This window comes from Harpegnathos saltator, unplaced genomic scaffold, assembly GCF_003227715.2.
Source record: "Harpegnathos saltator strain DR-91 unplaced genomic scaffold, Hsal_v8.6 scaffold220, whole genome shotgun sequence".
NCBI classification, from domain to species: Eukaryota; Metazoa; Arthropoda; class Insecta; order Hymenoptera; family Formicidae; genus Harpegnathos; species Harpegnathos saltator.
The window spans coordinates 349,244-361,653 of NW_020230007.1; the positions used below are offsets into that span (position 1 = coordinate 349,244).

General features: G+C 48.7%; 1 protein-coding gene across 1 annotated transcript in view; it reads left to right on the forward strand.

The window, feature by feature from the left end:
* The window catches only part of trc (Serine/threonine-protein kinase tricornered), a 144,774-nt gene that overhangs the window by 4,612 nt on the left and 127,752 nt on the right, over positions 1-12,410 (forward strand). The window contains exon 2 of the mRNA XM_011142887.3: positions 5,569-5,696. Within this exon, the coding sequence (XP_011141189.1) occupies positions 5,569-5,696 (128 nt within the window). The remainder of the gene's footprint in view (positions 1-5,568; positions 5,697-12,410) is intronic.

Genomic DNA, 12,410 nt, shown 5'->3' on the forward strand with positions numbered 1-12,410 from the left:
GCACGGCATATAGCTTCAATAGTAGATTTGATTCTTATCATGTATATTGCGACGACGTTATATTTGACGAATCATCAGTTCTACATCGATCAGTTTCAATGCATCGTAATAATTAACGTCTCCGTAACGCGTCACGCTACGTCGACGTTGTTTGTAAGGATGTTACTCATCACGGGTTCGTATTAAAATCTCATTAAATCGTATCTGGATACTTCATACTTGAAGAAACACCACTTTTACAGAAATCGATTTCAATATTTCAGAGTTCACAACTCTAGAACGCGTAATGTCACTTCAATAACGATTGTTTGTATTTTAGCTACACTAATTCCAGATTAAAACCTTATCACTCCTATTTCGTTAACATATATTTGGTGACACATCATTTTTGCATCGATCGATGCAAAACGACGTTTCGGACTTGACATTTCCTCAACGCAACACATTACGTCGCTGCAACTTTCGAGGATTTTAGTTATTTTGGGTTTAGATTAAAACCTTATCTCTCATATTTCGTTAATTAATATTTGATGACCCATCATTTCCGAATCTATCATTTTTCGGTTTTTCATGGTTTCTAACTTCAAAACGGATAATTGCGGCGCAATGCGGTTTTCACGAATCATCTTTATTTCGAACCTAGATTAATATCTTATTGCAAATAATTTTGCAACTTATACCCGGTGACCCATCGTTTCCGCATTGATCAATTTCGACCTTTCGGCTTTAATTTTTTCATAACGAATAGGCGCATGTCGTCGCAGTTTGCGAGGCGGCTCGGTAGGATATTATTTATTTTAGCTCTAGATAAAATTAAAATTTCATCTTTCTTGTATTGGTGACTTAAACTTGTTGGATCTATTACGTATTCATCAATTGCAAACATTTCGCATCTATCGAATCATTCTGTAGAATATCTGAAGATAAAGGTAATTGTAAGGTAATCTTGAGCGTAAGATCCAAGTACAAATATTGCTGTTAGATTCTTTGATAGATTAGAACTCAAGTTCGTATTGTACTTGAGGAAGTTTGCGTTTTCATATCATATATCATGTATGCGGGTGGTGAGGTTCATTTACGACTTTGATACGTGTAGATTTGACGACGGTAATATTGCTGTTTCTTTGTTAAACATCCACATATTTGGTACCGCACATTTGACTTGCACAGCTACTTCTAATTTCGGTATTGTATTGTTAGACGTTTGTATCTAAATTTCACTCAAAGCGCGACGTAAAATTACAATTAATCCGATTTACACTTCCGTTATATGCGAAAAGCGTATAAATCGCGTAAGTAATCGTGAAAGTAAAGTTAGAAATTCGGTCGTTCTAATACTTTCTCGTGAAATCGTTATGTTATATTACACGTCATTACGTAAGTATCTACGCTCGTTGCTTTGCTATATTGTAAATGCGATAAGAAAATTGCACGTGTAGCGCTCGAGGTCAGCAGGGGGGGGGTTGACCTTTGAAACGCATCCTACGGTTAAACCGACTTGACGAACTGTGAATTAAACCATACAGGCAAATAGTTAACTTCGTTCGACTGTAAGACATACTGTTTTATATGAAAAAGGGATTGCGAGAGAGAGAGAGAGAGAGAGAGAGAGAGAGAGAGAGAGAAAGAGAGGCGAGAGGGGGAAAATCCTACATTACTCGTATATCACTGTCCACTATCCGGGGAAACAGCGATTTTACTTAATAGAGACAACGTTATCGATGAGTAAGGCAGCCTCTCATCGTTTGCATGCGGATTCAAAGCGGGATCTAATTTTCTACGTTTCGTTATGACAAACAACTCGCCGCACCAAGGCTAAGTCGATCGTAGTTGATCGTTGTTATTACGAAGAAATCACGCGCCAACGTCGTACTGTTAGCGAAATAATCACGACTCGCGGCCGGCGTTTACTTTCGATCCGGATCCGCGCCATTGTTGACCTGCTCTTGAGCTTCAATCGAGCTTCGTTTCCATCTTTATTTATTAATTATAATTTCCAAGGTGAGGAAGTCGCGGTAATGATCACTTTGCAGGGAAAAATGATTCGACGACTAGTGATTCGTTAAAAAAGAAAAATTAATATTTATCAGCAATTATCGAGGTACCCGCGATTTTTCATTCCTTACAATCTCAGTCTCGTTTACAATCATTCGCACGTGATGGCGGTACATACTTCCTTGGACGGAAGGAAGCAGCTCCAAATTTTTTCGAAAGACACGCCATTAATATTAAGCTCCGGGGCCTCGGGGACATCCTTTGTACACGTTCATCGCAAGGAAAAGGATTAAAGCACGCCATTCGACCGATGCATACAAAGCGCGAACACGCGCGATACTCTTTTGTTGCGGCTATCAGCTATATTTAACTCTCACTCGCTAAACAAGGCCGCGATATGAGTCACCGTATGTACATCGTGGATTTCTCGAAATCGAAATGGGAGAGGAAAATTTCGAGACACGCGGCGTACTTCATCTCTCGCGCGACGGGTCTCTTCGATCCTTTTTGGCACGTTGATTTCCGCCGATTGTGCGACAGCTTAACACATTGTCAACCGCACGAGTTACGTTTTGCTGGACTTTGGGAAGCGTATATTTTGTCGTCAGTCGTGCGCAGCGGCGTATACTCAAACCTCCACAACTCTGCAGTGTAGAAATTCACGGAATGAAACCTAAAAATAGAACTGTAATAATTCTTTTAACGTTCAGCCAGTAATTTTTTTTTTTTTTTTTTTTTTTATAAAATTTTATTCATCGGAATTGTTGGAAATCCAGGTCGATCGGTTCGTCGTGAAACGAGATTGCGTCAAATGGTTGGCAACATTAACTAATAATCGAATTACGAAAGATATAAATCTAATAGATGAATCTAAATCAATTCTGTTCCTAGTTTCATCGGTCGATTTCTCAAGACCAAGTAATTATATCTTAAGCAAAGAGAGAGATATATATATACACCTCTCTGTAATAAATTTTATACTCATTATAATTATACTCTATACGTAACTTAATGAGACACCATTTTATCGTAGCATCGTCACCGCGTCCGGCGTTCGTTAAGAGGGGACTGGAGGGTCAGATTGCTGAAAAATCGTGCTTGTTTTTGACAATATTTTGCGATGAACTGAGTAAATGTGCAAGAATGAAAATTTTAGGTATATTTATACAACATGTGAAGAGTAGACAAATTTTGTTTATTAACAAATAATCATATAATTATACGATATATATATATAGCTGAAATATACTCTCCTTTTTTTTTTCAAGTTGTCGTTTTTGCAGTAATATCTCGGCTCTCGGTGGTCCGATCAGAGCGCATTTTGGCTAGAAATCTTAAAGAGGCTTATCATTATCCGGTGAAGCACTATAAAAAAAAGCCGAACAAAATTAACAAAATGGCAGCTATTATTAGGAAAAAAATTCAAATTTTTCAGTTCTTTTACAATAAAAAAATTAATATCTCGAAATGAAATATTTTGACGGAGTTGTCCGTGGTTCACCTGAGAGCCAGATGACCAAGTATTATTGCTTTAAAATTTCAAATCGATACGAAGCTCAGTTCCGGAGAAATCACTGCAAAAAGTTGAACAATGAAATTTCGAGAGAAAAACTAAAATTTAAGTGGACGTATATTTATATGAATATTTGTTAACAAACAGAATTTTTCTACTCTTCATATGTTATATAAATATATGAAAAATTTCCATTCTTGCACATTTATTCAGTTGGTCACAAAATATTATCAAAAAACAAGCACGATTTTTCAGTAATCTGACCCTCCAGCAATCCCCTTAAGTTAAGTTTGCTGTCAGACGACGACGGTCGCGTAACGAATTCTCCGTCGCGCTTGAAAACTCGAACATCGCGGAAAAATCGTTCCCCGACCGACCGACAGCTGGCCAGCCACTCGTACCGTTCCGAAAACGCCGATGCGACGATGCGCAACGTTCTCCGACGCGCGCGCGCGCGTGCGCTGGTATCGCGTGAGCAGCGCCGACGTCTCGCGGAGGTCAACATACCGTTATAGCCGTGCGCGTCGTCTCTATTTCGCGGACTGGACCGTGCTCTCGGATGATGACGGCGCCTTTTGCGCGCCGCGCTGCGCCGTGCGCTGCACTCGACGCGCACCGGCCCGGGCATGTAATTGCACGAAAGCGCAATTATCGCGACAATAAAGCGCGTACGCGTACACGCGCCTTGCCCGGAGACAATGCGGACAACGGGGGAGAGAGAGAGAGAGAGAGAGAGAGAGAGAGAAGTATAACGAGTTGCGGAGAGGTGGAGGAGCAGCGGGACGAGAGGGGTTGGCGGAAGCCCGTGATCCAATGAATGCCTCTGACCGCTGCAGTGCGCCGGGTTACGCGTAGGTGCATGCGGCGAGAGATGCAACGATGCTCGACCATCGGCATGAAATCGGCGGCGGCGGCGTTCGATTGCCATCGGCTCGCAGTTGGTTCTTTTGTAGACGCCACCGTATCATTTAACGTCCTCGTCCTCCCTCCTGCCCTCCTGCCGACGCTGCCGTCGTTTGAGGCTCGTCAAAATGGCAAGTTTCCGACCGGTTTCCGATTTCAATTCCGCGATTGAAATCCCCTTTGACCTTTGCGACCTCTTCTGCGTTTACGTTGGTCCCGTTATGGTGCACTTTTTTTTTCTGGCAGGGCGACGGGTCAAAGCGAGTCTCCCTTGCCGATTTGTACAATCGTTTCCGGACGATTCGCGCGATCGCACGAGTGTCGTCGGCAGAGCCGACGGAGTGCGGGCGGTAGAAATCGACCGACGAGCGCGTTTGGCGACATGTTCCTCACTTTTGTTACTGGGGAGAGCGGTTTTCACAGAGCAAAGTCACCCCGAGCGAGATCACTGACGCGCTGAATTCCCGTCTCTAAAGTGACGGCGAAATCGGCGCGGCATAACGCCGTTGTGCGCAAATGAGAGCGAAGCTGAGTCGGCGCGTGACGAATCGCGTGATGTCGCAGTCGCAGTCGTGTTTTGCGATTCTTCGTGGCTTGAATATTATTTGTGTAGAACGAATTGTACGCGGTGTCCGACTTATGTAACAGTCCTTCGAAGAGACCCGGACAAATGTCGTCGCAACGAATTTTTATCGCGTACGAACGAAACCTCGAAAAGAGAGAATATAATAAGACAAAACGTTGGTTTATTGCGCTCTAGAATAATATCTCAGCGCAGGGACGAAATTCTGCTCGAAGAGAATAAGGTAAAACGGGGGATCCTCTGATTTATTATGCTTGCAAAGTCATATCCTATCGGAGCAGCGCGCAAGTCGGAGGAAAGCGCGGACGCTCGGTCTCACGCGGAAGTAAAATTGAGAGACGCAGGATTTGACACAAAAGACGGAATGTAAGAATATAATAACAGATTTAAAGTCGCGGCGGTGGAATAAATAAACGCGGGCACGAGTAAGAGGTATAGATCGATATCTCGAGGAGATAATAAAACGACGAAAAGATATATTAGTGCCTTTTTATTTCCGTAACTTTCGCCGTCATGAAAGTTACACTTGCTAAGATTCACGTGACATAAATCTCCCTCTCCGATTGATGCGCAGGTGCGAAGAGGCGACGGAAGTGGAGACGCATCATCAGCAAACGGCAGCTACGACGATGGGCGTCGCTGAGGACGAGACACCGTCTTCCCTGACTTCGCATCCGAACACCAACAATCCCAATCAAGAAGGTGAGTCCGCACCGCTCACGTTTACCGTAATGAAAACACTCGGCGACCGGCAGTGGCCGTCGCTCTCTCCCCCTCTCCCCCCCCTCTCTCTCTCTCTCTCTCTCTCTCTCGCGCGCGCGTGTATTTTCTTCAAATTTTCACGTGAAGAAAGCGTCACGTAACTCATCTTCCGCCGGCCTGCTCTTTCCATTCTCTTGCTCCTCCTCCTCCTCCTCCTCCTCCGCCTCGCTCATCTTTTTTTTCCTCCTGTCGTCTTCCGACGACGATGTGGTTCTTCCGAAACGAAATCGCAGCCGAGCACGGAGAAGCGGCGAGCAGCAAAAATCGCGGCGGCGGCGAAGCGCGCAGGCTACGCTCGGCCCGCTCGATCTGCGCCGGTATGCGCTCAAGTGCAGCGCGTTCTCGCGCTGCATAAGAATAAGCGCAAAGAACGAAAGTCACGTCGTCGCGCTGCTCCGCAGCTGTTCTCAAGTGTATGTTTTGCCCCTTATTCCGCTGGCCTTCTTCTTTTTCTCGTTTTTTCTCGTCGTTTTTGTTTCCATGCGGCGCGCCGCGCCGCGCCGCGCTTTATCCTGCGTATTGCAATGCGCGACGGCGAAAGAGATCGGCGTGTTTTCGCGCGCGCGCGCGCGCATCCGATTATTCAAATGCGAGGGATCGTGTATGTTATCTCGCACCACACACGGCTTTCACCACGCAGATCGACGGCCGACGTTTTTGATCGACTCGCGATTTCCCGCTCGCGCGGCCGCTCAAAGAATTCGCTCATTAATCGCTTTAATCGGCCCGTCGCGGAAGCTCGCAGCGCCCGGCTCGCCCGGGATCGTCCGCTTCTTCTCAACGATTAATCGACGAAGACGACGAACGTCGTCCTGGTCGCAAAACAGTCTTTACCTTGCCTTACCTTTCGTTCCGTATTAGATCGCAATCGCGGAATCGCGGAACGAGCTGGATACGCGCTGAGACTATCTTGCGCGGCGCATTTTTCATTCCTTCCGCGTAGCGCGCCTTCGGAAACGACCGTCGAATTCTTCATCTCGCCTTGAAACGCACAATCGCGCCTCCGACCGAAAAGGAGCGTCGAGCGTCGATCGATCGGCGGGTGGACGAGACTTTTATCTTTCTTCTCTTCGCGTCCGCGACGATGTATCCGTGCGTCGAATCCAACTGAAACCCCGCCGGATTCTTGCTGCAATCGATATTCTTTGCCTTTCCTCTCTCTCCCTCTCTCTCTCTTCTCTTTCTTCCCTTCCCCGGGACGCTCAGCATCTTCTTCGAGGCTTCTTATCCTCGATTAGTGATGCCGCCGAGAGCGGTTCGCGGCTGTGAAAGCAAATCCGCAGACTAACTTGCCTCAGCACAGAGCCGAAGTTCTTCCGTTCCTCCTGCAGCGTGTGATTGAGCTTCCGGTCTTCCTTTTTCGCCTCCTCCAGTACTTTTCCTGTACGTCACGATAACGCGCGATATGTCATTGTCGCAATTAATTCGAGTCCATCGCAGCGCGCACGCTGCGGTCGTGCGGCCGCGCAGCGCGTCCTGTCCGCGCGGCCACGTCGCGGATTTCAATGGAGTTTATCTAACTGCGATGTAACGTCGTGCGTGCAATGCCACCGTGCTCGACCGTGCATGTCCGCAAGGAAAGAGAGAAAGAGAGAGAGAGAGAGAGAGAGAGAGAGAGAGAGAGAGAGAGAGAGAGAGAGAGAGCAAGAGAGAGAGAGAGAGCGAGAGAGAGCAAGAGAGAGAGAGAGAGAGAGAGCGTGAGAGAGAGAGAGAGAGAGAGAGAGCGAGAGAGAGAGAGAGAGAGAGAGAGAGAGAGAGAGCGAGAGAGAGAGAGAGAGAGAGAGAGAGAGAGCGAGAGAGAGAGCGAGAGAGAGAAGTGCCTCAAGTTAACATTCTCTTTGCGCAGTTTTTCCCACCGCGGCTGAATGTTTCGAGGATCTCGCGATAAAGTCGCGTCGCGCGAGAGCGGAAGTGAGATTTGCGGCCGTCCGATTCGACGAACGACAACGAGCGCGCGTTGTCGATCCGTTTTCGAGAGGATGTCATACTTGAAAACTTTGCCGACGGAATACCGGCGACTTTTCGTTGAAAATTTGCGCATATTTCTTGCGCAGAGTTGCAAACGCTTTTTTTGCAACGAAAGTGCGTGCGAAAGTGAGCTGGAGCGTCGCTCAATAAAAACTTGATCTCTCGAGCTTCTCAATTAGCGTAAATATTTGCCTGACGCACAAAAGATTCCGCAACTTGTACGCACCGAAAATGTGCGCGCTCGGCTCCGCTCGGAGAAATTTCAAAGGGCACTGCTGCACCTTCGCGGCTGAATTTAGAGGCTTAAAAGTATGCGAAAAGTCTGCGGAGAGATTTCGATGAATGCGTGTGGCTGTGTCTTTCACCGAGTACGATAAAATAGCAGCACGCGCATTCACACGAGATTCGTGTGTACAAGAAATAAGGTAAACGTCCCAGTATCCGACCCCTTTGAAAAGAAATATTCACTATCTATTTGAACAATAATGAACGAAGGTAATAATTATTGTAAAAAATACTCCAATACTTGACGATTAGTTGGAGAAAATATATCCAATTTGATACTTTTGTATTCAAATAAAAATTAATTAAATAAGTATGCGCCTATAGTTTGGCAAAACAATGGCCGATCGTTAATAAATTCACCAAGAGACAGCATCTATATTTATTTCCCGTTAGCACATACTAATTTTCTAATTGCGGTCAAACACTGGGACAAATATATCGGAATATTGGGCCATAACCTATTTCAACTGTCACTGGTACATTAATGCGCTTCATTACTTATGTAAGTATTTCATTAATAATAGACATATATTAGTTTAAATAATTTAATTCAATAATACATTAGTTTAAATAACTGTTCTCTACTTAACGGAATCTTAAGTTTTCGAATAAATATGCAAATATTTATAGCAAAATTATTTTTAATATTATATATTGTATCTTTCGTCACGACCTACGCTTAAACGTCCGGTTAAACTGGGACATTTACCTTACGGGAAGGATAAATACGAGAGGCATCACGCCGATACTCGCCTGATGTGACGTTTGGACGGCATCGCCTGTACGTCATCGACGCTTTCGAAGTTCCTCAGCTACTTTCCGTTTCTGCTTCCCGCTCGCGGCTGCAAGCACCGCGCGCGACGACAGACGGAAAAAGCGGAACTCGCGAGTGTGTCGTATTAGGCGCGTCTCGCGCTTTCTCCAAACTGTCATAATTATTCAGCGAAGGAAAATGGCCCTCTCCCCTCGCCGCCACCCCCCCTGCACCGGCAGCTCTTAGCGGTGCTCCGCTCCGTCATCGTAGCTGCCTTGGCGTTTTAAACGCCTCTTTATCGAGTCGTACACATCGTGCACGCGCGGCGCATTCTCAGAATGCATAATTTTGCATGTCGCGATTACGTTAGCGCGGGTCCATTGAACTGCGCGCGCATGCCGCGCTCGCTCGTTGCGCTGCGATGCTCTCCCTCCCTCCCTCCCTCCCTCTCTCTCTTTCTCTCGTTCCCTCGTCTCTCGAGTGCAATGCTGTGTCTCGTCAAGCGCACTCCTCGCATTCACGAGCCGTCGGAGGCGCTTCAAATTAATGGGCTATCCGATGCACTCGTAAAATCAACATCCCGCTGCTAATTATAGACACTAATTGATACCCGCAGTCGATACTGCGCGCGCGGAGAGAGGGATACATTCGGCGATCGAGAAAGAAAACCAAACGCGACGGCGGCGGCGGCGGCGGCGGATCGTCGTTCGGCAGTTACGGCAGAGATAGCGTAGCGGCAGCGATCCAGCGATGAAAACAGCTAAGAACGGAAAGGTGAACACGTTGATCTTATCGCGGCTTATCTGTCCTTTGACGCTGCGACTCCACGACTCGCGCTCGGGAATCGATCGCCCCCGCTGAACGTTCCTCCCCGTTCCTCCTGTTCCACCGTTGCACCGTTCCGAGCTTTCACATCTTGCCGAGCGGTCGGGTTATCAATTAATTACGCACTCGGCCGAGATCGCGTTCGTGTCCGCGCGCGATGCCGGGCGGTTTTCTCGAAGCGGCCGGCGCGTTCTCGAAAATCCCGGAGGTTTACGGTTACCCGCGACCGGGCGGTCTTTTCTTTTTATCCCGGCAAGCTCGTTACCGGGTCACCGCGCGGAGGAGAGCCTGACCGCCGCGTTGAACTTGCTCTGACCATGGAGGCGAGCGAGCATGCAGTTGCATCGCTGCGTTCCGGTTTCTTCGTTGTCGCTTGATTTTATCACTCGCTCGCCGTTCATTTCCGAAACCGTTAGCCGGGAACACACGCGTGCACGAGGCTGCTTCGCGGCAGGTGATTCGCGATATGAGAATCATCGAAGTGCTGCACACCGCCGGGAGTCACCTCTTGGAGTCGCCGTCGAGATCGCGCGAATGCGAGACGTTCGCGTTCGTCTCGGCGTCGTAAATACGGCTCGCCGTTTCCGCCGACGTCGATTGAACCTTAACCCGGGCTCAAACTCTGCTGAGACCAAGACTGAAACTAGGATTCCGTTTTCACCGACATTGGTGGCAACGGGAATGAGCGGGTGGCGCGTTCCGTTGCGCGCGCGCCACATGAAAGAGGACGTTTCCTCAATTAACCGAAGTCAACGTCCGTCTAAAATCGGAGACAATTGCGTGGAAGTTCAAGTGCTGCCGCCGCTGCCGCTGCCGCTCCTCCTCTTCCTCCTCTTCTCCTCCTTCCGCGTCGCGGAGCACGCGAGTTGCACGAAGACGGCGACGTGTGCGAACCGCTATTTACTTAGGTTGGCCCGCGCGCAACGCGTTCCCTTTGTTCCACCTCTCGTCTCGACTTCATTATAGTCAATAACGCCTTTCTCGGGCCGAGGGAGAACGAGGTGTTCGTTCGACGGCGACGTTTCTGACCTGGCACTATCATCAGCCCGGCATCTCGGCGCGCGCGCGCGCGCGCGCGCGCGAGAGAGAGAGGAGGAGGCCTCTCGTAGAGGAACAAAAGAATTCCGACGTTGCGACGAGGCTGACGCGCGCGCGTGTCCGAGGAGGATGCTGCGCCGCGATTTACATAGTAAAACGTGTGGCAAATCTGGCTCGAAATATCGATCCGCGCGAGAGCTATCGAGATGTCGGCCGCGTGCGTGCGTGCGTGCGTGCGTGTGGGAGTACACGCGCGCGTAAATATCCGCATCGTTTCGTTCAGCGGCGCTTTCCTCGCTATGCCGGCCGCCTTGTCGCCGAAGAGCGATGCGATCGAAGGTCGGAACTGTGTCGCGTCTCCCCTTGTTCGTCGACGGGATCGTCTAACGATATCTCGTCCTCCCCTCGCGCATCCGCGCTGCTCCTCACGTCGTATTCCGCGCGCGTCTCTTCTTTCACGAGAGTCTCGCGCGGAGCGGCGCGGCGCGGCGCGGGGGCAGAGAGTTGCAGGGAAAAAGGGAAAATATAAATACGAGAGACAGAGGGAGTATCGGTGGACGCGCGCGAGACGGAATGCATTATATAAGGACCATTGTTCTCGCGACTTCCGCAGGAAGAACCGACGCGAGACGGCGACACACCGCCGCGTGTGCGCACACATACGCGCAGCGGGAGGCACGGGCGTGATTATTCTTTCGCGGTCGCGGGGGAAACCGCGATACACACGCGTGTTAGAACGCCTGCATGTGAATTGCATGACGTCGAAAATCGATGTCCCGAAATGCTCGCCGGACGAGCACGGCAAGGCGCTACGCGGCTTCTCCGCTCGAGAACGCACTCTCGTCTCGGCCTCTCGGCTCGTGCGCTCCTCGAGTCGTTTGCGATGAAAATTGCATGCCGCCGAGCGCGCATCGCGGTAAAAATGTCGGGGCTAATGGTCATAGCAGCGGTCTCACGGCAACGGTCGACGACTATCCTCTCGGGTTTTAATATTACATTTCCCCCATGACGATGAATGTTAGATTCGCGGGGAGCCGCAAGGAGAGAGAGAGAGAGAGAGAGAGAGAGAGAGAGAGAGAGAGAGAGAGAGAGAGAGGGAGGCAAGAGGAGAAGGAGAAAGATTGTTAACAATAACGTGAGAGTCAAAGGAAAGATGTGCGAGGAGAAACTTTTCCCGGGAAAACCGCCGGTCGCCAAGTCGGCGAGATGCTTTCCGTCGTATGGTGTATGTTTCCGATATCCGATAAGAATTTTTATCAGAAGGGAAATGGTGTCCCGAAACGCGGCTACTCGGCGTAATCAGTCAGGTAGCAAGAGTGATCATTTGAGACTATATTATGTGTGATCACAATTTACTCGATGCTAATTCTTGATGATTTTGAGATCGAGAATTTCCCGACCGACTGATGACCCACCCAACACTGGTCAGGGGCGGCGCCTGTTGCGTCTTTCTCTCAAATTCTTCTCGTTGAGAGGAACACATTGACGGTCTTCCGTCGATCGCTTGAGATAAAGTTCGAATAATCAGGGCGGTACAGAAAACAAGATAAATAAATGCAATTCACGTAAGACGACTTGTTCCTCGAGCGCGAGCCCGCGCGAGCGTGTCGATTTGCGACCGCGAGGGAGCAGAAGGACCTCTCGTCTCTCGAGAGATTAACGAACCGTGTCCACTTGACCCGATCCGCGGCGCGTTTCCGGAAAACAGCGGCGTAGCTTGCGCGCCGACTCCGCATTGTTGCGACTGCGTCATTGTTGGCCGTCGCGATACATCGCGAACGTGT